Source organism: Scophthalmus maximus, chromosome 6, assembly GCF_022379125.1.
Source record: "Scophthalmus maximus strain ysfricsl-2021 chromosome 6, ASM2237912v1, whole genome shotgun sequence".
Taxonomy (NCBI): Eukaryota; Metazoa; Chordata; class Actinopteri; order Pleuronectiformes; family Scophthalmidae; genus Scophthalmus; species Scophthalmus maximus.
The window spans coordinates 25658218-25683660 of record NC_061520.1 but is presented as its reverse complement, the minus strand read 5'-3'; the positions used below and the strand labels follow the sequence as shown (position 1 = coordinate 25683660).

Sequence of the window (25443 nt, the reverse complement as noted above, 5' to 3'; positions counted from 1 at the left end):
GGAAAGCTTTTACGATAGTCCACACCTGGCATCAGAATGCGTCCCCAGTCTCTTGTCTCGGATCTCGTTCTCCTGCTCTATGTTTCCAATAAACACGTAAATCAAGTTCTGAAAGAACTGAAAGTCGTCAAAGATAATGAATGTATCTTTCATAAAGATCTTCATCATGGTCTCGTTGGTTTCTGTTGGTCTCTTAACTCCCTCCCCTGCCGAGTGATCCTCTCACATTCCTCACGCCCACATCGATTGGGTTCTTGTGGGCTTGGGCAGGGGGGTTAAACAGGTAACCACAGAGTTAACCACGAACAAAAACTCGGGAAATTACCATGGCAACATGCCTCGGGTCATGTTAGAGTTTCTGATCGGCCAAGTATTGCAGTGCCTGTGCCCTGCTGCTGCAAAGAGGGAGCGATGTTTGCTTTCCTATTTTCTTTTCAAAGATTAATAATATTAAATGTGTCACGTCCAAATTGCACCACTTGGGTCCCCAGAAATACAGCCACAAAGTGTGACTGGACAAACTGCTCCTGAGATTGTACATGTTCTCTTGTGCAAATAAAAATGTTCTCATTAATTACATTTACATTACACAATATACATTATGTCATGGCACTTTACACAGTGATGTCAAGACCTCACAATAAACCCGACAGTTCCCACAATCCCCGACACTTGGAGACAGTGGAGAGAGAAAAAAATGATATAGGTCTACCCTGTTACACATTTGTTCTATTCAAGCACTGTCAGACTGGTTGTAACACTATATATATAATAAAGTGGAGTGTGTACCTTCCACCAAGGCCGAACAATCATTCACACGACAGTTTAGTTCTTATAGTAGAAATGCAAGGGAGGAAAAAAACCTATTGGTCTGATAACCTAAACGATTTATCTGTCATAAAACTTAGTTAAAAATAGTGAACATAAAACTATCTGCTCCTAAATCCGTGAGCTGCTGCGGGCTCTTGTGACCACTTTCATTCGATGACGAGAGGCCGACGGGCTTTAATGAGGCAAGTGAAGCAAATGAGAATTTATTGTTTAATGCTCACTAGTGTGTCTGAGAATAAATGTTCATGATCTGACCAGGGCTGGATCAGATTATTGTGAAATGTAGTCAGTAACTGAATAACGAATGACATGGCTCATTTTGGAATTAGTAAAGTAATCCGTTGAAATATTATGTAAGTATTTTTGGATAATGTCCAAATCAACCGTTGGAAATATGTACAGCACAACATTTTGAGTTCTTCTTTTTTTCCCCCTCTTGAAACGTTTCAAAACATTTTGATTGCAAATAAAAATTATTATGCATACTCAATATTCAAATTTTGTGCATTCCACAAGAAACCCTGTCTGTCAGACACATTTCTCATTTGTAAATAACATCAGTTACGATTAAAAAAAGGTTCACGATTTCAAAACATCCATATTTTAGAGACATACTCTTATTACACAATTTTATAAATGTAATCTGGGCAGATCATAGTTACTTTTATTATGTATCCATGTAATCCTCATTACATCTGGTCTGTTGCTGCTTATTCATTTACAGCAGACGGCAGAGTGGTCTACGCAGGAAGACACACGTCCGCAAGTTGGCCCCCTGATGCGGGATGTGCCGCTCATCCGAAGAGAACCACACCTAATGGTGATGATTAATAATATTTGAGACTTGTAATAGAAAATATTCTATATACTGTGTTACATATACTTTATACTGTGATTCATAGTTCTATATCACATGCACTGTTCTGTGAAAACCTGATAGCTTATGCCTCCCTTTAAATTCCTCCATTACCTACCCCCTGCCCCCATTCCCTGTCATACTCCCATCCTCTGCCATATATCCTTACACTCTTCCCTTACCTTGACCTCCTCCATATATCTTTTTGCAGACCTCACTGCTTGTGGGCAGACCTCTATCACTGGAAACTCCTCTTTGTCTTATCACTATAAAGCTCTGCTGAAGACAAACCTCAGAGAGCACTTTTTCAGACTCCCCTGTGTGCTCTGTGAAACCTGTTTGCCTTCTGCTCGCGACAGAATAGAATACTTAGACGAAATCCACTTTGTTCAAAGAATCTTTACGAAAGATTTTCCACGACAAACTTGGTGTCAGAAGTGGGATCGCTTGAGGGTCCGTCGGGGCTCCGAGGACGTCGGTGAACGGCCACCAGAATCAGAATCGGATTCTGCCTCTACCTCATCTAAAAGACATTTCTGAGACGAGAGGACTGACGTTCGAGGATGGACCGATCGACCTCACAGCGATCCTAGACGAAAGGATTATCTTCAAAACTTGTGAGGAGTTGAAATCTGATTCATTTAAAACAAAGCAAATTTATTCCTATTTTGGAATTTTTTATATGACTGTTTTGGACCAAGTAAAAATTATAGACTGTCTTATCTCAACTGTGGGACCAGGAAAACAAAGTTGGCTGTAGGATACGATTGAATTTGCCTTCTCTACTATATGTGACTGACAGAACCACACAGCGAAGTCCTTTGACCAGATGATATATGCCAGGAAAACAAGGGGGGTTGTGTGATAACTACACAGCGAAGTCCTTTGACCCGCATATATTTGTTTATGCATTTATGGTATGAGATTTTTATCTGTGCAATTATTGTATAAGGCTTTTATCTTTGATCGTGCCTGAAGTAAACAGATCCAAGATTCACGGTGACGACTGTGTCTACAAGTAAAGCGCTAAGAAGAAAGAGCCACCTCACCATGGGAGGCAATGGAAGTAGGGAGGAAGCCCCTCCCGAGGGTCCCATAGTTGACATAATGATAGGATAACGCGGTCCAGAGGAAAAAAAAATCAATTTCTATTTCCCGGATTTACGGGAAATAGAATTACAAACCAAATGCCACATCATGGCAATGTGAATGTGAGAGAAGAGAAAATCGCCAACTCGCCAGGGCGTCAACACAGTTAAAAACTGATTCACACACTGCCTCTTGTATGTATCCCCCTTTGACAGGTCATGGCGGCCCTCTCCTCAACACATGCTCCCCTCCTCCCCATCCCCATCCAGCGGGGCCAAGTCTGGTCCACAGACCGCTGACAGAAGTGGACATGAAAAGAGCGATGAAACACCTGCCTAACGCGGCACTCTCAGGCACTAAACTCACCGAAAGTCCCACGGCATTTGGTGCAGAACTTATGCCAACGACGCCTGAGCTGCGCAGACTTTTAGTTTTGCACGTGGCCGTCGCTCACTTCGCCAAAATCAGCGCAGGCCACAGCTGGTGAAGACCGACTGCGCCAAGCCATCTGGACTGACCAAGCTGATCGACCATATCGTACGGCCCCTCAGTGAACTCTGCCGAGGTGTCAGAGAGGTTTTCCCCATTTAAAGTAAACACGAGAAAAATTGCCACCTGCAAGCAGGAAGACGGGGAATCAGAGGAAGCCTTTTATCAACGATTTCACGCCTTGTTCAACGAGAACATCGGCATGGAGGAACCCGCCGACTGGGGGAACACTGCGAGTCTCTGGGAGGGGAGGCCTACTTCAGGCAGGGTTTCCTCATCGGACTCAGCACTCCGATTAGAAAGTACGTGGAGGCGTATCTTGTAGGCTGGCAAGACGCCCGCTAAAGTGAAATCAAGAAATACGCTGTACACGCTCAAAAGTACCTCAATGAAAACACAGAGAAAGCGGCATGTCGAAAGTCCAACGAGCTTCACAGCGCCCACCTCCGTATGGGTTCAAGCTGTGGGACAAATGGCTGGAGGACAGGACACCAACGGCCCACAACCAAATCCACACCGCCCGCCGTTTCAAAGACGAGGCGGAAGAGGACGCCCCAGCAGAGGGTACGGCAACAGGGGACAGAGAGGGTCTCGGCGGATTTTCCCACCCGTGGACAGAGACACTCGTTGCATTTGCCGTCAGAAGGGACACTGGGCCAAAGACTGCCCTCGGGGACGCGATTCGGCCGCAAGAGGGGCGAGACGAGGTGGTCGCCCCTCTGACTGACTGACAGACGAGGATGGCGGAGGGGCGTGTGAGGGGGAGACAGCCTGCCTGCCGGCAGAGGCTACAGAGAAGGGAAGTGAAACACACACACACACACACACACACACACACACAGCTCATGCAATGAAGACACGCTTGCTCCACTGACAACATACACACACACATCACAGCTGAACAACACAGACTCCTGTTATCAGCCTTTGCATTTTTCAAACAGGAGGAAGAAAAACTCCAGTTTTACACGCCTATGCTAAATACACATCACAGCCTTATACAACAATGCCTGAAGTAGATCTTGTGGTAAATGGAAAAACTACCAAATCCCAAACTGAGTGGCAGATATGTTCTTTCCGTGGGTGCGTCTGGCTCCACAACAAACGAGTGTCATACTGTCCCACTCTCATGCTCGCACACAGATCCTAATGACCCACGACCCACGATGTCACTCAAACATTCGTTTTTGTGGTCTCCATGCTGTCCAATCAATCTGATGGGTAGAGACTTAATGTTGGCATTTGGTATAAGTTTGACATCCACTCCCACAGGTTTAGCAGTGATAAGAACTGGCCAGTCTACCTCACCCACCATATTTAACGAGTCCACAGGTGACTCCCTCTTTATCTACAAATGGGACGTTCCTCTGACTTTGGGACAGAAAATTGTAGACGAAGCTAAATCTCGAGTGCACTCGTTAGCTGACTGCGCATGCGTCTCTTGAACCTGACCCTGACTTTGAAACATTGTTCTTTCAGGGCAGACCTGACTCTCTGACGTGCTCTACTTTGTTCTGGGAAACTCACAGATGCGCAGTTTCCGTCTCCCTCAACATCTCCTCAACAGCGTCCTTTGTTTCAAGTGATGTTCTCTTCCCCACACATCTACCTGTGCAAAGCCAAGGACGATCAGTGGAGCGACACACGTGCTTTTGTGGCCTTTTGTCAAACTATAACTGACTGGGAGCCGACTTCGAGTGCAAAGGTCATGTATTCTCCTTTGCATGGCATTTATAAGGAACCTTTCGAGCTGAGTACAGTAACACTGAGAGATGTGTGTCTGATTGATGACAATGATGCCCCGACTCTTTCTAACTATCTCCTTGAGGTCTCCCCTCTCCCCACAGCCTTACAGGAAGTTCCTTCCTCACTGCGGGCCACACATAAGTATGACGTGGGACACATCAGGAACGCCCAGCGGTGGTCATCACACCAACATTTGATTTCAGACCACACAAACATCAGTATCCATTAAAGACAGAGGCCATTGAGGGCCATTGATTCTTTGTTGCAGGCTGGAGTAATTGTCCCCCGCCCAGACTCGCCCGTCAGGACGCCGATCTTTCCTGTAAAGAAAATCAGAGACAAGGGACAACCTACTGAATGGAGATTCAAGATCTGCAAGCAGTAAATGCAGCAGTTCATGTGAGAGCACCAGATGTGCCCAAACCTTACACCATTCTGTCTCAATTTCCAGCTGAAGCAAAGTGGTTTTCTGTGGTTGATCTCTCTAACGCCTTAATCAGTGTTCCCGTTGCTAAAGACAGACAGTTTTGGTTCGCCTTTAATTTCAATGGCAATCCTTACACTTTCACTCGTCTGTGTCAAGGCTATACTGAATCACCGACCATTTACAACACAGCGCTGAAAGAAAGCTTGGATCCACTCCAGCTCACTCCAGGTTCAGCGCTGCTCCAGTATGTTGACGACATAGTGATCGCTGCCCCGACCAAACAGCAATGCGAAAAAGACACTGTCAAACTATTGCACCACCTGGCTGCCAAAGGGCACAAGGCTAGTTTGTCTAAATGACAGTTTGTGCAGGAGGAAGTGTGTTTCTTAGGACATCAGATTCCTGGAGAGGGTAAAACTCTCTCCCCCAAGCGCATTTCTGCCATCGCAAATCTGCCCACACCTCAGACAAAGAAACAATTGATGTCCTTTTCTAGGCATGTGCTCCTATTGCAGATGTTTCATCCCTAGTTATTCTCAGATTGAGGCTCCACTCAACGCTATGATACATGGCCAAGGTCTCTCCTCCCACGCATCTGTTATCTGGACCCCTTCCGCTGAGCGCGCCTTTATCGACATGAAAGTGGCTCTGCAATCCCCACCGACGCTGGGGCTGCCCGACCCACACAAGCCTTTTACACAGGCTGTAGACGAGCGCAACCGGTGCACGACCTCCGTTCTGTTGCAACGACACGGCAACAGACCCCGACCAGTGGCCTATTTCTCAGCTAAGTTAGATCCTGTCGCTGCGGGTCTACCACGCTGCCGCCGAGCAGTGGCAGCTGCGGAAAAGGATAAATGTAGCTTTGCAGCAGACACGCGTCTGACTCCCTGACTGACTCCCTCACTCCCTCCCTCCCTCCCTCCCTCTCCCAACTGCAGGCTCTCTCCACACCGGAGGAGAAACGTCTGTGGTCCTCTTCAGGATGCACTTTCAGTGATGGAGTTTTGTGGGGGCCGAATGGTAACCCTTGCCTCCCAAAACACTTTTTTTTGCTCACTTTGCAAAGTTGACACATGGGTTAGACCATGTGTTACAAGGGGGGATGTTGAGTATGGTTGATCAATACTGGTTCACAACAGGTTTTTTCATTTTTGCTCAAAAACATTGTCAAGCCTGCGTCACGTGTGCAACACATAACGTAGGGAGACCAGTGCAAGTGTCAGCACAGGCGGCGCACCCACCACCTACACGACCATTTGAACATGTGAAGGCAAGAAACATTGTCTGGTTATGGTAGATATGTGGTCCAAATGGGTGGAAGCTTTCCCCGCCTCGAAACAAACAGCTGGAGTAGTAGCGAAAGCACTGCTCACCGAAATTTTTCCCAGATGGGGAATCCCGAGCAGATTGTCCAGCGACAACGGGACACATTTTGTCAACCAAGCCGTTCAAGAAGTAAGTTGCTGTTTGGGCATTGATCTAGAAACGCATTGTGCGTTATCACCCAGCCAGCGGAGGCGCTGTGGAGGGAGAGAATGGAACAATAAAAACTAAATTGGCCAAATGCTGCGAAGAAACCGGTCTCCCATGGACAAAAGCTCTGCCGCTGGTTCTGATGTGCACGAGGATGAGGAAAAGAACGAGAAATATTCTTAGTCCTTTTGAAGTGTTATTCGCAGTAGCTCCCCACATTGGTGTGGCTCACCCGAGGGAGTCCCCCCCCCTCGACAACCCTCTGTGAAAGCAACATTTTGTCCTATTGTGTGGGTCTATCTTCTACCCTATCTGACATAAGGAAGCAGGTAGCCGCAGCTCCCCCACACCCAGCTGAGAGCCAGCCACACAGGAGTCAGCCAGGTGACTACGTGGTGGTAAAGGACTTCGTGAGAAAGAACTGGCGATCCAGACGGTGGCAGGGACCGTTCCAAGTGCTTCTGGTCACACACACGGCTGTGAGAGTGGCAGTGAGAGCAACGTGGATTCACGCCAGCCACTGCAAAAGGGTTCCGCTCCCCACAGGGCCACCCTTGACCGTCCGAGAGTAAAGGTATTAGCACGTTACAGTCCAACAATTTTGTGGTCTCCGACGCTCCACACTCGTTCTGATTCTTATCTCTTTCGTGATTGTGATCTTCGCATTCTGCATCGTCCCTCTCTTCCGTCGTCTGGTTGTAAACATGTTCTCTGCTCACATGGTTGTGTACTCATGTGTGTCTGCCAAGACACCAGATCTGTATCCTACCCCTTCCTACATTGATTCTAATGATACTTATTCCGATGATGATGATGATGATGATGATGATGATGCTTATGACGATTCCATGGGTTTGATTGACGAAATTTCTACTGTTTAGTTATGTTTGAAACCCTCCTCTCATTGCTTGCTAAACATATCAGCTCAACTACTGAAACCAAAAACAGCCCTTTTGCTTGTTTTAAAGATGAGTTCTGTATGATGGAGTATTTTAAACCTTCTTGGTGTAATATGTTTGATGTTTCCTGAAGCTCTACTGTTGTGATTAATATATCTATTCAAAAGGAGGGAATGTAATAGAAAATATTCTATATACTGTGTTACATATACTTTATACTGTGATTCATAGTTCTATATCACATGCACTGTTCTGTGAAAACCTGATAGCTTATGCCTCCCTTTAAATTCCTCCATTACCTACCCCCTGCTCCCATTCCCTGTCATACTCCCATCCTCTGCCATATATCCTTACACTCTTCCCTTACCTTGACCTCCTCCATATATCTTTTTGCAGACCTCACTGCTTGTGGGCAGACCTCTATCACTGGAAACTCCTCTTTGTCTTATCACTATAAAGCTCTGCTGAAGACAAACCTCAGAGAGCACTTTTTCAGACTCCCCCGTGTGCTCTGTGAAACCTGTTTGCCTTCTGCTCGCGACAGAATAGAATACTTAGACGAAATCCACTTTGTTCAAAGAATCTTTATTCCAGCCTCTCTGCCAGACGCACAAAAGATTTTCCACGACAGACTCCTCTGAAGACGAACCTGTCTTACACTCTCTTGTACTCACACAACGCATGCCATGGAAATGTTCCACAACTGACAATCAGCACACTGGGATACCGGTTTATTATTATTGTACTGACATACCACAAGGGCCATATATATATTGTACACAGCGAAATGATTCCTACATTCAAACAAGACTGTTGAGCAAGTGATTAAACCGAAATGCAGGTGGAAAATCCGTCGCGAGGCCTGATGGGGAAAGTGTTACTGGGGAGCATTTTATCGTGTGGGCTGGAGGTGTGCGTGGCCACGGGAACCTTCTTCTGGTGCTGCAGACCGGCGCGGAGGAACGCTACGCGTCCATGGTGCTCGGTAAGTTGACGAGACGGTTTGAAGCGACAGAATACTTTTCCTTATTGTGTCTCTCACACTGTGCACAAGATAGAGGTGTGACTTGAACTCGCAAGGCCATGCTGGCGACTCTCCTCCACAGAAAGTACCAAAGTTTTGTTCGATTGTTAAAAAGAAATTGCTAGATTTTCTTATTATTTGCTATTATGGGGGGGATAGTCAAAGACAAAGGTGCAAGGTTGGCAACACAAAGGTGGGACAAACCTTTGCAATGGATTTGCTATACACTATTTTTTATTTGGAGTCAAACAATGGTCTGAGTCATTAAAAGCTACAGATCAAGATCACCTCTAATTACTTTAAAATTCAATTTATTATTTGGGTTCAAAAGACTTTGGTTATCTGGTTTTGGCTTATATAGTTATTTGAGCACTCATTGAGAGGTGCTAACAGGAAAAAACACATTATTACGAATAATTGCCCACAATTAAAAAAACAAAGAGGATGAGAAATGAACTCAAGCAGGACAAAGTTTAGATGTTTCTAACGGGATTTGAGAATGAGGACTGTCCAATTAATAATAGGATTGTCAATGTCAGCGTTGGTCAACCAATCTCCACTGCCAATCAAAGAAATACATCTTTGTTTTTGAAATGCTAGTCACTTGTGTGACCAAGCAACGATCCAGCCAGGCATGCCAGTGTTAGCAGGTGACATGCCAGCATATCAATTCCTTCCTAATTTAAGCGTTTGAATTTTTGATTTTGGAGAGAAAATAAAGACCACATGTACACCATGTTCCACTGTCATGCCATGTCATGCAAACTCATTTATCTTGGTGATCATTTCTAAGAGCAATGGCAACAGGACAATCGCCAGGGGAAACGTTCCATACATGGACAGTGGATTTTATGGTCTTATTCCTGGTGGTCTCTGACATTTCTGTGAGGGATACAGTACACAGGTGTTGAGGCTGGATACATGGTCCGGGGGTTCTGTCCTTCCGACTGTGGCCGTGTGTCTGACGAGCGCCTGTGGACTGTTGAGTTAGCTGCTGCAACATGTCTACACCTCAAACTGTGCCCGAGGAGAACCAAACAGCCCCTCTCCCCCTGGTCAATAATTCACAGATGTAGGTCAGCTGCTGTCTAGGTCGAAGACACAGTCCCCCTAGGTGAAGGCACAATTCAATACATGACAGTGTTGCTGGTGTCACACTTTAAGGGCGAGGCAGCTTTATTTGTATAGCACATTTCAACAACAGGGTAATTCAGAGTGCTTTACATGAAACAACAAAAGCATTGGGAAGAAACGCATAAAATGACATTAAATATCAATCATTAAAAAGAGAAAATAAAAACATGCTAAAGTAGAATAAGACGGGGGAATAAAAGTTACAGTGCAGTACAAGAAATGTATAGACAGTTTATTTACTGAAAGGCAGCGGCAAACAGAGAATTCTTCAGTCTTGATTTAAAAGAACCGGTGCAGCTGATTGATTTTTTTGAGAGACCCCGTAGTCAAGTCCCCTGAGGCTAAACGCAGGGTTACGCGTGGTTATTCTCTCAGTAACATTCAAATGACTTCGATGGAAAATGACCAGGTAACTATTCAGGTGCTAGTTTTCAAGAGGTAAAAGTATGGCAGAGAAGGACAGAAACACATACCATTTAATATGATCATTTTTTATGGCATCGTTATATAAAACATAGCCTGATGGGGGTAATGGGCTTCATGTACAAAAACGTCCATTCTGTGATTTTTGGGTGTTTAGGCCAGAGTCTCGAACCTCACAATGGACGCTGCTCTTCCTCAGGTTCTCAGCATCACACGCGACAACATCGAAGTTGGGAAAAGTGGCTTGTTAAGAAAGTCGAAGGACAGTCGGGCAGACACTTTAACAACACTCTGTTGTTAAACTGGCACTATCTTTGATTAAGATCACATTGTGACTTCTTCGGGACTCTTAACTCTTGGAACTTGTCAGTCGTGACCTGGGACTTAACTCAGGATTTCATCGGAGAAGCACAAGACTCACTTGACGTTTGCAAAACAATAAAAGTGGTTCCACCTTTGCAATCCTTGTAAGGTTGTTATTTTCCCTTAAGGTCCACAAATCAAATTGTATAACTATGATAGTGGAGATACTCCAGCGTTGTCTCCACAGGCCCGTTACACCGTGGTGGGGGCCCTGCTGTCAGACCCGAGGAGGACCGCAGAGCATTCCCCCTTAATTCCTTGATGGTCAGCTTGGGAGGATGCCAGGGGTGAGGCACGTGTTCAAGCTCACACCTCCTCTGGTTCTGTCACCCCACTTCATTCATTTTGGTGAATGCATGGCAGAATGTTAAGCTGCCATGGAGAACGGCCATTTTTCACCGTGTGTCACTTGTCCTTTCCGTCATTTGTCGTTTGCCGCCTGCAGCCGTGTGCTGTCTTTCTTGCCTCTCTGCCCTGTCCGCTGAACTGACATCTCAGTCATTCAGTTGATCCTTGAGAGAGGTTTATTAGTGAGAAGGTACAGCAGGTCCCAGAACCCTCATTATTTAAAACCTTTTCTTAAAGACACTCCGTGCCACATTTTCATTTTTAATTAAATCATTTTAAGGCACCCGGTTTCAACAAGACAACTCTCAGCCGATTGGTCAAGGTGTGTGCCTTGTTATATCTCACGGGAGGCTGTGGAGTCACCTCGAAACTGCCCCTGGCCCACAATCATTCTGCTTTGGTTCACTCTGCGCGTTCACCATGCGTGTTCACTATTATAAGTACAGCTGAGGCTGATGGGCTTGTCATTCTGTTGGTATTTGGGGGAAAAAACCAAAGAAAATTTGAAATTTTTGAACTGATGGAGACGCTAGATTGAAAGATAAGGACAGTGCATTCCCAAAAATATGTATTGTGCACACATCTCCTATGTGAAAGGGGTATCACGTCCCCAGGCTCCCTGTCTTGTGTCTTTTTTCATACTACCACCAGATGGTGCCAAAGTAACTTCCAATTTTCACAGTGACCTTAAAATCATAAATAAATCCAGGTTGGGGCAGTAAAGCAGAGCACAGATACAATTTCTCAAGATCCACTTCATGCATTGACTGGCACAGACTTGAGCAGAACCTGGAGGGTCGTCGTTGTTAAACTCTGCGTTTCCTGCTGTGGACTGGAGGCAAACACGCGTAGGAACATACCTGGGAGGCCAGGAGGCCTTCATCTACACCCTACTCACCTTCCTCTTCCTCGGCTGCCTCGTCACTGCCATCTTCATCCCAGAGGAGACTGGAAACAGAAGGAGAGAGGCAAAGACGGCGGACTACAGCCCTTTAAAGAGCCGGAGGGGCACGTACTGCCCTGACCTATTCCGGCACTGGCTTCAGGGTTTCCACGCTGAGTTTTGTCCCTTTTCTTCACTGACTTCATGGGCGAGGGGTTTTACCAAGGGGGTGCCAGGTGCTAAGTCACAGCGATGAAGGTACAGGAGGAGAAGTTCTTCTTTGACTTTGCCCATCCAGTTTTATTGGGGTTATTTTTGGCTCATGCACACATTTCCTGCGGTGCAGGTGTGCGTATGGCCAGTCTGCGGCTCTTCCTGCAGAACGGAAGTGCAGTTGTTGTGCTCGGTGGGGATGGGCCGCTGGGTTGCACTGTTGGGAGCCAGGGTGGTGAACATCTCCGGTGTGGCCCTGCTGGCGTTGGCCGCCGCCGCCGCCATGAGCCGGTCAGACGGCGTGACAGCCGTCACCCGCACGGTCGCCGTGACGGGCCACATGCTCTGCGTCCTCGAGGTCGTGCCGTACACACTGCTGCGCCTCCATCACTCGAACGGACATGTCGGGTACAAGCACACACACTCCGGCATCATGCACACAATCCGAGTCATTTACATTCAACCGTATTTCATGCTGTGTTCAATTATACCTCGGAACTCGGACCCCGTAAGTCGGGGTGGTCATTTTTTTCTCCCGACCTCCCGAGTCGCAGTGGAACCGGAACGTAGCACAACACGACGTAGCAAACATGGCGACTTACGCGTGGGTCGGGTCCACCTCATGTAACTATATTTCATTTCACTTCAACTCATTTATAGTGGACGGAGAAACATCGGTTCTTTGTTGCAGGTGATTGTACATATATGAACACATAGTTATGGACAATATGTTCAATTTCTGTGAACACATTCTTCTGAAAATTACACACTGTAGCTTTAACTTGACTGTACATTGGCCATAAAGTGTTGAACATGCTAAATATTGTTCCTCTTTAGCTTCCACATGTAGTATTTTCATTGTGAGCATGCTGATGTTAACATTTAGGTCATAGCACCACTTCTTTTTTATTATTATCCTTAATAATAAGTCCATGTGCAAAAGTACAGCCTCGGACAGCTGTAGCGACTCCTCGTGTAAAGCCTTGCATCAATCCTCTCATCTGGCATATCACCTCCATTTTAGGTATTGTCAGTATTTGCAAATTTGTCATCCTCCTCTCGTCAAGGTTTTTCTCACCACATCCGGTCCAAGACCTTGTTTGCTCGACGAAAGTGATGACCCAGAGTTTACCCAGCCGGCTGACTTCATCAGGGGACGTCACCTCTGTCGGGTTGCCCCACACTTCCCTGATTCAGGGTGAAGATGGGAGAGGTGAAGCGGGCTGCACACCAGCCCGCCAGAGAGGGATGTGTTATGACGTCGTGATACTGAACAGTGCCTTCCTGGTCTCACAGGTGAGGGTGGCTGATTTGAACATGAATCTATTGGTTGTTTTTTTTTCGAAATTACTGACTGATGATTATTTGTTGGGGGACACTGTGACACATGAAGCAGATTCCATCATGTAAAACACACCAAATGTATCGGTCAACTATGGCAAGACCACAAAATCTCGAACAATACAAATTCCTTTGGAGGGAAAATGTGCATTAATTGATTCATTTACATATATATTCAGCCTCACAGTTCAGGAGGAGTCTAATCTGACTGCCACAGTCACTGCAGCCGTCAGTGAAGCGATGCAACCGTTGTAACTGCAGTCCTTACCCAACGGCGAGCATAATATATGTCTCGTATGCTTTCTGTTACCGCTGCCCAAAAGCTGCTGAAAAAAGGTGTGGCTGTAATTTTTATAGCGTTAAATCAGTGAGTAATACCAAACCTGTTAGAAAGATAAAGACTTGAACTTGTTTTGTTTTTTCGGTTTGGTCCATTTCCCATCTGCTAACATGGATTTTGACCTATACTACAGCCAGCCACCAGGGGGCGATCCAGATAGTTGGCTTCCATTTAATTTTCTATCTTTATATACAGCACAGCCTATGTGACCAAACATTGGCCACAAAGGTTTGATTATTGCCGCTGCACAGGTTGTTTTAAACCAAATAATAAAAATAACTCCTGCGAAATCAGTATATTTCTCCTAGAGCAGAGAGAAAACAGGCCGAGAACACGGCACCAACAACCAGATAAGAATGAGCTCGTTCATTGGTCCACCGCTTGCGCATGCACCTTGTCACCTCTCCTGGAATTCGAAAGATGTCGGGCAACGTCGTAACATCTCACCTATTTTCTTTGATTTTACACTTTTTAAGCTTTTAAAATGCAGCGTTTCATTCGGTTACTGTTACAGTTGGGGTAACGGTTCGTTGCCGTTGGACACTACATTAAACATCAAACGACAACTTCTTTCGAACCTATCAAAACGACAGCACTACAATACATCTACCACTCTTCTTTCGCCTTTCCGCCACATTTTAATATTTGCCACTGTCTGAGAACACAAGGGAAAACTCCGGAGCAGAAGGACGATCTAATGCGCCTGTTACGCTGGTCGCCAACCGCCATAAAAAACCTTTCAAAAAAAGAGTGTACAACCAATCACGTTCTCGATCTCTTAGCTGGTTGTGGCCTAAGAAAAAATGTCTTAGCGACATCTGGCGCAACTCCCCTGTCGTCTGACGATGACGGCAGCGGGACGTTGCTTGTTACTGGTTGGTTAATCCAAGTTCACCCCCCCGCCACCCGCCACACCCGTCACTCTCCAACTCAATAAATGAAAAGGGCAATTCAGTCTGATTACCCATAAAACAACAATATACTTTTAATTGTGATCACTGAAAATCGAATGATATATCTCCTGTAGGTGCTGCCGGCAATATTCCTCCGCTTGGTAGTGCAGCTGGTGAACAGCGTGCGGGCCCACGCGGCCTCCGCCTGCCGCTTCAGCCTGCTGGCGTTGCCCTGCTCCGCCAGCGTCCTCTACGGCCTCGCCGACCTGCAGCCGTCTCTCCAGCAAGACCATCAGATGTACAGCAGCACATGACCTCTGTGTGCTGAAATGGTTGCTGTGTGGAAGGGATGCATCCTGAGTGACACGGACTGATCTTGGGCGTTACTGTCACATATATCGCATTAAGGCCATCCATACAGGATTGTGTGGGTGTACATGTATAAAATTAGTTTTTTTTAGTATCCCTTGCATAGGGAGAAATGGGGAGTGATCTCCTGCTGTGTACTGTTGCTAAGAAACCACAGTGGAGTCTTGACACTCCTTGTGCGCCGCATTATGCTTGCGTGTCCTTCCATCCATATGCTCTGTTCGGCTTCTGGAGGATCAGTTAGAGCCAGTGAGACGGGAACGAAATAATAACTCAATAGGGGGAGAGGGTTAGGGTTAAATCAACCCTTAAAATCGCACTTTCCCAGCTGTTTCCCACCGTACCGGTTGCGCTCCTTATTTGTGATCTGGGTCAGTGATTAAGATATCACTGTGAAAAGTTCTCCCCATGCCCTGCTCTCTCGTCGCTCCACCTCTGGCACCAGAACGCGTCATCGTTCTCCGGGACAATGCAGACCTCTTGAGTCCGTCAAGGTGAACAAATAGGCACATTGGATACGACCAAGGACGTTCAAACATTGCACTCATGCCAGTTTTTTCTCATGAAGGTTGCTTGGACACGCTTGCACTCGAGGGATATGTGTGAAATTATATTGCCGCTATTTTATATAAGCACAAGAATGTTTTGACTAAAGCTTCCACACTATAAAAAGCTTCCGACATCCTAACAGGCCGAACTAGTGGGTCGGATTTGGATCGTCCTTCCTGTCGTCTATTCCTTGACCTCAGTGGAAAACATCATGGAAAGGTGGAAAGGAGGATTCATAGGACTAAGGAAAAGCCGACAGCCACTAACACTAAACTGTGTCGTCACGCGACGGCGGTTGTTATTGGCGTGCGTCTGTCGTGGTGAAACTACACATTTCTGAAGATGGACTGCAAAAAACACGCAGCGGCTCCATCAGCATGTTTCAGAGTGTTTTACCACCGTGTGACATCACATGATTCATATGTAACGGTAACTGACATGACGACATGTGTCTCTTCTGGGTCATATTCATACTCTTCTTCTTCTTCTTCTACTTCGGATTGAATCGTTTACGTTTGTGCATGGCGCGTCACGTTAAATATCGCTGCCGCAATGAATTGTGGGGCGTCTATTTCTCCTTTCCTTTCGCATAGGAAGGTCCAGTGTACCCTATGCTAAAGGAGATAAGAAAGGAGGCATTGACGCACCTTTCCTATGCATTTAGAGAATCTGAACAGCTCTTATCACGGCTGCCGATGAAATACTTCCGGGTCACTACAAGATTTAGGAAACGTCCTAAGCCAATTTGAAAAATCGACCGCACCCTAGCTCTTAATTGTGTTACACTTCTTCACCTGACCTCCCACGCTTCGTCCCATTGAGCGGATTCAACACTTGGTGCTTACTTCGAGCTCTACAACCGCACTGAATTCACTCGAACGGGGAAAGTGTCCTCACAACTTCGAAGGGCTGCTCGGGGATTAAGACCTGGCTGTAGGGTTGGGGTTGAGAGTTAGGTTTATAGGATAAAGCTTTGGATTTGGCATGCAGTTGTGGGGGTTAAGGTTCCGGATAAGGGGCTGGGGAGAGCATCATGTCAACGAGCATCTCCAAAACGAAAGATGTTGGTAAAAAGGAAAAAGAAAAAAAGAAATCTGTCATTATCTGCTGTCTGAACCACCAGAGGGCCCCTTCATACAGCAGACCGTCAGCATCGAGTCCAGGCGGAGGATGTTCACTGAACTTCACAAAGTTCATCACGGTGCTGGTGGACACAGGGATGTGATGATGGTTTGAGCTTCATTTCATGTTTAACACGGCGGGTGTCCTCGTTCGGTCGGATTCTAGCAGGAGGCCCTTTCCTCTGAGAGATGTTTTGTTTCACATCAGGCCACTCATTAAATTGGAGTTTTTTTTTCCAAATACACGTCAAATTCCGAGGTCAGAGAGGTGAGAGAAGTTCGGGACCTTATGGTTGCCTGTTTGATTCTCAGTCAAATTTCCCGTGTAAAACATATATGCTCAATAAAGGATTCTCCGTCATCCAGCATTCCCGGCCTCTGTTTCGGAGGAAATGAAAGAAAATTCTTGGCGGAAGAAAGCTTTTCGTTTGATATATTCAAATACATGTTCCTTCTGTTGTACTTTTGAAGACGTGCGTCCCTCTTTTTAATTTTCCAGGTTTGACGCTATAGTTTTTAAACTGTTAACATTGATTAAATGTTATGTAAAGATGTCACCTTTTCTAATTGCAGTAAGTGAAAACTCACTATGTAGCCCTCTACTGAACTGGAGAAAATGTTATTTCAGTAAGACCCTGGATGGAAACCGTCCCATGTGGTACAGCAGCATTCAGCCAAAACCTGGTCAACGTCTCTGTCTAGAAGAGGCCTGCAGGAGACGATTACACTACTTGTGACTTCCAGGCGGCGCACGTTCCCCCTTCATCCTGATATACCCTGACATCATTTGTCCCGGCCCCTAGTTACCACATCAGTTTGTCTTACCTATTGTCGTTGGCAGGCAGGGCCGAGTCTGCGATGGCCCTGCAAAGTCAGGTTTCAGTTGTGAAATAGGCCGAGGACTCAAGATTGAGAAGGAATCTTGCATAACTTGATATAATAAAGCTGAGAGGAGTGTCCTTTTTTATCAGCTACAACGAAAACAATAATTATAACTTGAACCACAAGCTTTGCAAACTGTTGTACAGTTGGTTTTGGTGACCTGACTTCATAATCCATGTCTACAGTTCTTATTTTCTCGCAGAAAGAACGAACAGCGGAAAGATGATTGTGGAGTTTGTTTATTATAGAGTCTTTTTGGGAAAGCTGTGATGTCAGTCACAGCGAACAAACATCTGCAGCATCATCACGGACCTAAACTGATACTGTAAAAGAATCAAGAGACAGAAGCTTCTCTCAGCCCCACGGACCGAACATGAACAAACATGATACTTTAGTGTCATATGACCAAATGAAAGTGTGTCATGAGCCATTTATTTTATTGTGTCTTTACGGTTTATGATGTTACTGGATGGTACAGTTCGGTCACTGGCCAAAATAGGTTTTGCAGGTAAATGATTTACTCGATGAAAACAGTGTGTTGTGCTCCATTCATACGTCCTCCGTCCATTTCAATCCTAATTTAAATAGTCCAAACGTTTCCTTGCATGACATCGTTGGACACTCTGCTCGGGATGGGATGAGTCGTCCCAACATTTATTATTTGGAGGAGCAGAAAGTGGAGGCTTTAATAGAGATCAATACTGTACGTGTTAGTGGTTCCCTTATGTTCTTCAGCAAACATCAGGCGCCCTGGGCCCAGATGAATCCCTCCACAGACAACTGCAACAACAAGTCAAGTTTCTAAATGCAGCAGAGGCAGCAGGATGAGGAGCACTGAAGATGTTCTGGTGGAAAGGCTTAGATGTTACATTAATAGGTGCGTCCATTATCTTGTACCCCCCTCGTGTACACCATCAATAGGCCACATTGTATCCTGCTAAGTATTGCCACAGTGCGCCCCCCCCCGCCCCCCCCATAAACACATGGCAGTCAGAATTTATCGAGCGGCAGCCAATCGGAGCGCTCCTCTTAGGGCGAGCCTCCGCGGCGCTCGGCCAATGGCGCGCGCGGAGCGGGACCCGTGCCTCCGGAGTTGTGCGGCGCCGCGGTCACGTGACGCAGGGAGAAGGAATGCCAACATGGACCCGTGGCAAGGACGGGATGTGTGAGCGTGCCACGGCCACAACACGACGGCGGAAAGAGGAAACGCACGACAGCGAGGCCATCGACGGCGCCGCGTCGAACCTCCGTCCGAGCGCAGACGCACGGTAGGTGGAGTGGGCCCGGGGTCGGCCCGCTCGGGTCGTCCGGAGAGACGCAGGAGCACAAATAGAACCATATTTTTTTTTATGACCCAGCCGAACTTGAGGCTCGTGGATTCCCGTGCAGGCGCAGCTGCAGTCGGGCGGATCGCCTCGTTCGTGCGTACGACCGCGCCTCCTTCTGAACAAACACACTTTTTGTTCCGCGTCCACGAGCACGATGCGTTTTTCTTGCTTTTTTTCTGTCGCGGAGAGTTCTTTTTTCCCCCCCTCGCCATATGTTGACGCGCCCGTGCGCGCGCGCGCGTGGCTCGCCTGGTCGCCAGGAGGCCCTGCTGCAACATGTGCCTGGCGCGGTGACAGCAGCAACAAACAGCCTTTACATAAGCGGACGGACGGAGGGAGGGGGGGGGGGGGGGGGGGGGGGGGGGGGGGGGGTGATCCTACCGCTGCGTCTGCGTCCGTCTGCGCCCCGCAGACCAACTCGGGGTCCGGGGCGCAGACAGAGGACCGGGGAAACACTCCCCGCGGTCCGGCGGCTCTTTAAAGTTTTAAACTTTTGACATTGTAGGAATTTGCATTGTCGCGAGAAATGGACCATTTCTCATATATATATATATATATATATATATATATATATATAATTTTTTTTTTTTTTGCCACTGCCCAGTTGATGTACAAACACCTACATGGTGAAATGATAACTGTGAAGATGATCTTTGTACAGGGGGCACAGTGTCAACATCTCGTTTTAAAACTTGAATTATTCTATTATTATTGTTGTCATTTGATCAAATCCCCCAGAGCTGCGACGGTCAATCAACTAGTAACCGACTACTATCTTAGATAATTGATTAATCGTTTCCAGTGGTTTTCGTTAAAACAAAAAAGGCCCACATTTTTCCGATTTCAGCTTCTTAAATGTGAATGTCTTCTGGTTTCTTTGCTCCTCTGTGACAGTAAACCGAATATTGTTTGGCTTTGGGAAACACTGTCGTCAGTTTACGCCATTAGTTTATGGTTAAGAACCATAAAGTGAACTTTATTGCTCTAAAAAGTGGAACAAGTGGAAAGTTACAAAATGAAGCGGAACAAACTATCTAACATACTATATATTTATCGTAGGGCTGCAACTTATGGTTATTTTCTGGATTAATCGATTAGTTGTTTGGTTCATAAAATGGTGAAAATCAGGAAAAAAAAATGAACCGATTAATCGATTATCAAAATAGTTGGTGATTTATTTAGTAATCGATTACTAATCAATTAATCGATTAACTGTTACAGCTCTAATTTATAGTATGGCAAAACATAAACGATTGAAGGTATCGGGGTAGATCTCTCGTCATTCTTTTTTCCTAGGTAATAAACTCCTGTCTCGATGTTGCCTCTGCAGGTTTTTGTGATTCCTCTTCTGGGTCGAGTTTCACCAGCACCCTCTCTTCTGTGCTCGTCCTGGATCAATGGTGTCCGTCGGCAGCAGAACGCTGAGTCTGGAGAATGACCTGTTCAGGGACAGCAGCAGCAGCAGCAGCAGCAGCCTGTTCTCCCTCGGCCTGGGAGACGGCGCCTGCAGCTTGGCCTCCTGCGACAGCCCCGAGGCAGGCGAACTGGGGGCTACGCACAGCCCTGGCCTCGGGGAGGACGAAGATGAGGAGGAGGAGGAGGATGAAGACGAAGGCGATGGGGCACGTCTGCATATTTTTCTAGAGGCGACAGCAGAAGAGGAACCTGCGCGTCCGGAGCCTAAACTGCCAGAGTTCAATTTCCATCCCTCTTCCCCATTCTCCCCGACCCTGGAGGACATTGAGGAGTTCCTGAGGGAAAAGATGGGACATGTCAAAGAGGGGCTGATGGTCCCAAAAGAGGAGGCCTCCCCTCTCCCCTGCAGCTCCGGTGACTCCCCGTCATCCGCTGCGCCCCTGGCCCCCTCCTCCTCCTCAGACTCTTGCAGTGACACGGGGACTCGTGCCTCCCATTGCACTTCTCGCCCTCACACCCCTCACAATGAGCAAAAGAGCCCCAGCCCAGCTGACATGTCCCCTTCCGCCCAAGTCACCCCCTCGTCATCCACGGTAACCCCCTCGATGGTCATGGGTGCGCCGCTGGTTCTCCAGCTCCAGCCCCTACCTCTGGCCCAGCCTCAGGCCCCAGCGGCCTCTCCCCCGGGGGCCCAGAACGGCATTTGGCTCACTCATCTCATCATGGGGCTCCAAGGAGCCACGGGACAAAATCTCACCCTGCTGACCCCCCAGGTGCCCTCCACCCCCACAACCATTTTATCGCTAAACAGCGGAGATGGCAAGTCCGCCGACCAGAAGTACGTGAAGATCGCCCCTCTGCCCATCACAATGAGGACAGTAGAGATTATGGGTGTGACTGCGGTTGGGGCCCAGGGCAGTGGTCTTTTGAAGGCCATGGCCCCCCGTGTGACCAGAGTGCCACCCACAGAGAGGGTCCATAAGTGCTCCCACCCAGGCTGTGGGAAGATGTACACCAAAAGCAGCCACCTGAAGGCTCACTTCCGCCGGCACACAGGAGAGAAGCCCTACACGTGTAGCTGGCCCGAGTGCGGCTGGAGGTATGTGAAGCGATGTGAACTGTACCGTACTGTACCGTGTACCGTAAACACTAGAGTAAGATTCAAGGTTCAGTGTGTAGGATTCAGTGGCATCTATTGGTGGAGTTACAAACAACAAACAAACTGTCCCCCCCCCCCACCCCCCACCATCACTTTCTAATCATCTAAGAGAATCTAAAGCCTTCAGGCGACATGAAAACAGGAAAGCTTTGTCTGTTCTGGGCTACTGTAGAAACATGGACTCTGTGGAAGAGACCCACTCCCAGGCCTCCGGATAGTGAAAAAAAATCTTATCCCGATCATTTTTTCCCTATCGATCGATGTCGCTTTATATCACAATATAAATCCAATCACTGTTTCTGTCAAGCGTAAAGGTTGTGCGATGAGAAGATATCATAATATATTTAAACCAACGTTAATTTTGGTTTAAATATTCTTTATTTTCTGTCAGAAGTGAGAAAATGAAAAATGTAGTGTAGAACATGATACAACTGCTACAAATGCTTCTAGTCGTACTGTAAATATTCCTCCAACCCATCTTTTAAACAATGTCCTCGTCTTTTGAGCCTCGGATCGTGTCCGTCGGGACGTCTTCTTTGGTAACGCTCTCGCTCGAGTTAACATTTCTTGCGTCATTTTCTCTTTTACCTCGCTCTCACTCCTGACGTACCAGTGTGCACGAGCCGCAGGAGCCCAAACATCAACGCGTGAGCTGCTGCCGGCTGCTTCTCCTACGCTCTGCTGTGTGGCTCACCCTTGACGTGGCGGTAACTCTATTCCAGCCACGTGGTTGGTTCGGCACGGCGCTATTGTTCTATCGATTGCGTCTTATATTTCTATCGAGGAAAAGTTATCTTGCGATAAGTATCTTTATCGTTTTATCGCCCAGCCCCACCCGCTCCTGATGTAGATATTAGCCCTGTCCCAATTCAGGGACCGCCTCCTTTAGAGGACGTAGACTACGCGGCCGACGGAGGCCGGCCTCCTCCGTCAACGGTGTAGACCCGCGATGGCCGAAACCAAAATGAGACTGGTCTATGGCGGCCGAACAGAATTGTCGAACACTTTGGAAGGAGCCGCACTGCAAGTGTAGCCTCCGAAAGAGGCGGCCCCTGAATTGGAACACAGCTATAAAGAACTAAATTCTGAGGTAACTGATGATAGTTTCTGGTGATAATATGATTGTAAATAACATAAATATTAATAATACATTTACTTTCCCCCATAAACCCTCACACTGGACCTTTAAGGGGAGATTTTCCCACTGGTTGATGCAAAGGGTTGTGTTCGTGGGTATTGTTGGTTCAGGTACCAGTGAAATAATGTAACATGGTCCAGGAAATCCATTTTGAGTAACGGACAGACACAAATATTAAAACTACCCAGTCTGCGGGAAACGTAGTCGGCCAGTTCGAGCGCATGCCCGTCCAGAGAACGACTTCCAGAGAATGTTAAAGGCCAACCTTTGGGCCTCTGGCTACTATTCCATCATATACACTGATCATAACTGTTATTCATATTTTAATGAGTTAACCTGAGAGTTAACCTACCTGTGAGCTTCAGCCCAGTCTGTCAGAAGCTATTGATATAAAAAAAAGGACTGATCAAACCTTTTGTGATAAAGATTCATAACAGCTTTGTTTATTATTTTGTATTCATTGACACCTTCACTGAAGACCACGTGAGGTTATTTTTTAGAGGGAACCAGTTTCAATCCCGTGTCTTACCTTCCCCATATAGTGGTGTGAGATGATTTATGAAATATAATAAGACACGTGCACCACTCGACTCAGGTCACGTTAAACAACCCAACTTCTAGTTTACAGCATTTTTTAATCTGTTTTGAATAATCCTGCTAATAACCATACATACAGACAAAACAAACCAAACCAATCCCATAACCTTATGGGAGGAGGTCAATATTGGGGGCATCCTAGAGTCACATTAAAGGGATCTGTGTTCCTCACACCGCCGTCTGCCCTTGTGTCGCCAGGTTCTCCCGATCGGACGAACTGTCCCGCCACCGGCGCTCCCACTCCGGCATCAAGCCGTACGAGTGCTCGCTGTGCGAGAAGAAGTTCGCCCGCAGCGACCACCTATCCAAACACACGAAGGTCCACCGCGGCTCCAGGCCCAGCAGGATTATCAGAGCCACCGTGTGACACCTTCAGCTGGCCTCCTCGCCCCCGGCCCTGCACCCCGCCCACCCAGGCCGGCGCATTGACCGGGGCGGGGCCCGGGTCTCCCTCAGGACTTTTGGTGCTTCACGAGCAGAACTTTTCCGAAAAAGAACCTTGAGAGCTGGCTGCTGTTTTCACACTCATCGTTTTTGCATTTTTCTCTGCACCCTCCTGTTTATTGTATCACTTGTTCCTTCTGAGTAGCCACCTCAGGAAAAAATCAGCTGAAAGTGGACTTCCTGGCCTTCACACACACAAACACGCAGGCATAAAACAAAAGGCATAACAGGAGACAGCCGTGTTGCGAACCTCTGCTGGCACTATACTGCCCCTGTTCACAAGGAGGGGTTAGGGTGGGTAATGGAGTAACGGCGTCTGCGATTATATTATCTCCTTTTCTACTTTTGCATTCGCCCCTCTGTCTCGCAGCCAAACTTCAGGGTCCACGTTGATGAAGCTTTCCCAGCATTTTTGTACGTTTGTTTAAAGTGAAACATCCTCTTTCAGCGGCACACCTATGCCATGTGTTCTGATCTTTGGATGGACACAGTTGATGTGGCAGAGTTTCACCCCTGTGGGGTGAAGTTGTGACGGAAGCAGCAGAAGTCTCCTCTGAGTTAAAAAAAAGGAGAAAAAAAGACAAGATTTCTGAACAATAGGACTCTTGATATTAAGAGTCAAAGCCGAGACATTGATCCAGGCAAAACGAAACCTGTGGCTGTGCTCACATTTCAGCCCAGCTGAGGAATTCTCCTTGTCCTCTGATGTTTCAAGAATCCAAACCTGGCCTTTATTGCATTCGTCCGACCGCAAATCCTCCTCGTTTTGACCCTTCGTATGCCCTCGCTCGGCCCCGGTACGCCCCCCCAAATGTCTATCAGTCGCCTTTGTCCATATCACAAAACCTCACTCGATCCTACTGTTTATAACCTTACCATATGACTGCTCTTATTTAACTGTGATTCCGAGCTTGGGGGTTGCCAAACCAGAAATCCCAGTTCTGGCCCCATGAGAGCAACCGAATAACGACACCCTGGGTGTGTGACAGTTCATAAGCTGCGTGTTTCTGAAAGAAACCTCTTTCGAAATCCTTGTGCGGTCGACTTGTGCGTACTGGAAAGCTACTCGGCCTGTATGCTCATACTCTGGCTCAATGTTTCAAAAGTGCTTGATGGTTCAAAAAGCGTGCTGCTCTTCCTTACTTACAGTAGCAGTTACTGTAAAGTTTTTTTTTTTCTCCTGTTGGTTCTAGCAACGAGAAAAACTCCTAGTGTGAACAGCTGGATAGGTTGCTAACATTCTATTCAATCATGTGTATTTGCATACTCAATATAATGTGTACTGAACATAAAGGACAAAGATAACATGTACAACTCGTAGCCTTTATATTATATAGATGTTTTTTGTTTAAATCAAAGAGGACTTTTTCAATCAGTGCATTAAGCTATTCAATGGTGTTCCTGGAGAGGTTCCCGGTCTCGCACGAGTTTGATTGTAGCGTGATCAATCTGATCCATCGACGTATCGGCCTGATTATTATGGTCTGGGATTTGAAGTCCCCCTCTCTCTTCCCAATGCTCAAACCATGAAGCCGAAATCTGCTGGTCTCAAGTGCACTTGTGTTCGTGGAAATTTGTTGTGCTCTCACGGAAGTTCCATAAAATGTATCAGAACCCGAAAAATGCCAAAAAAAAAACCCCACACGCAACCCAATAGGAAAAAGT

The 25443-nt window shown here is 46.8% G+C and overlaps 2 protein-coding genes across 2 annotated transcripts; both read left to right on the top strand.

The window, feature by feature from the left end:
- Positions 1-8788: 8788 nt before the first annotated feature.
- Positions 8789-15089, top strand: LOC124850052 (solute carrier family 45 member 3). Its single transcript, XM_047332573.1, is given in 6 exon segments — positions 8789-8798; positions 11892-12224; positions 12335-12369; positions 12371-12609; positions 13269-13497; positions 14910-15089. Coding segments are annotated over 6 exon segments (1026 nt in total).
- Positions 15090-18769: 3680 nt separating this feature from the next.
- Positions 18770-25443, top strand: si:ch211-117k10.3 (Krueppel-like factor 15). Its single transcript, XM_035632403.2, has 3 exons — positions 18770-18964; positions 20355-21539; positions 23533-25443. Exons 2-3 carry the CDS (start codon positions 20422-20424, stop codon positions 23699-23701), a joined length of 1287 nt encoding a protein of 428 aa, XP_035488296.1. The 5' UTR covers positions 18770-18964; positions 20355-20421; the 3' UTR covers positions 23702-25443.

What these genes read in the sequence shown, in the direction of transcription:
- si:ch211-117k10.3 (XM_035632403.2), top strand. Translation starts at nt 20,422, where the DNA reads ATGGTGTCCGTCGGCAGCAGAACGCTGAGTCTGGAGAATGACCTGTTC. An exon ending in TGGCCCGAGTGCGGCTGGAG is followed by an intron (nt 21,540 to 23,532) that starts GTATGTGAAGCG and finishes TTGTGTCGCCAG; the next exon opens with GTTCTCCCGATCGGACGAAC.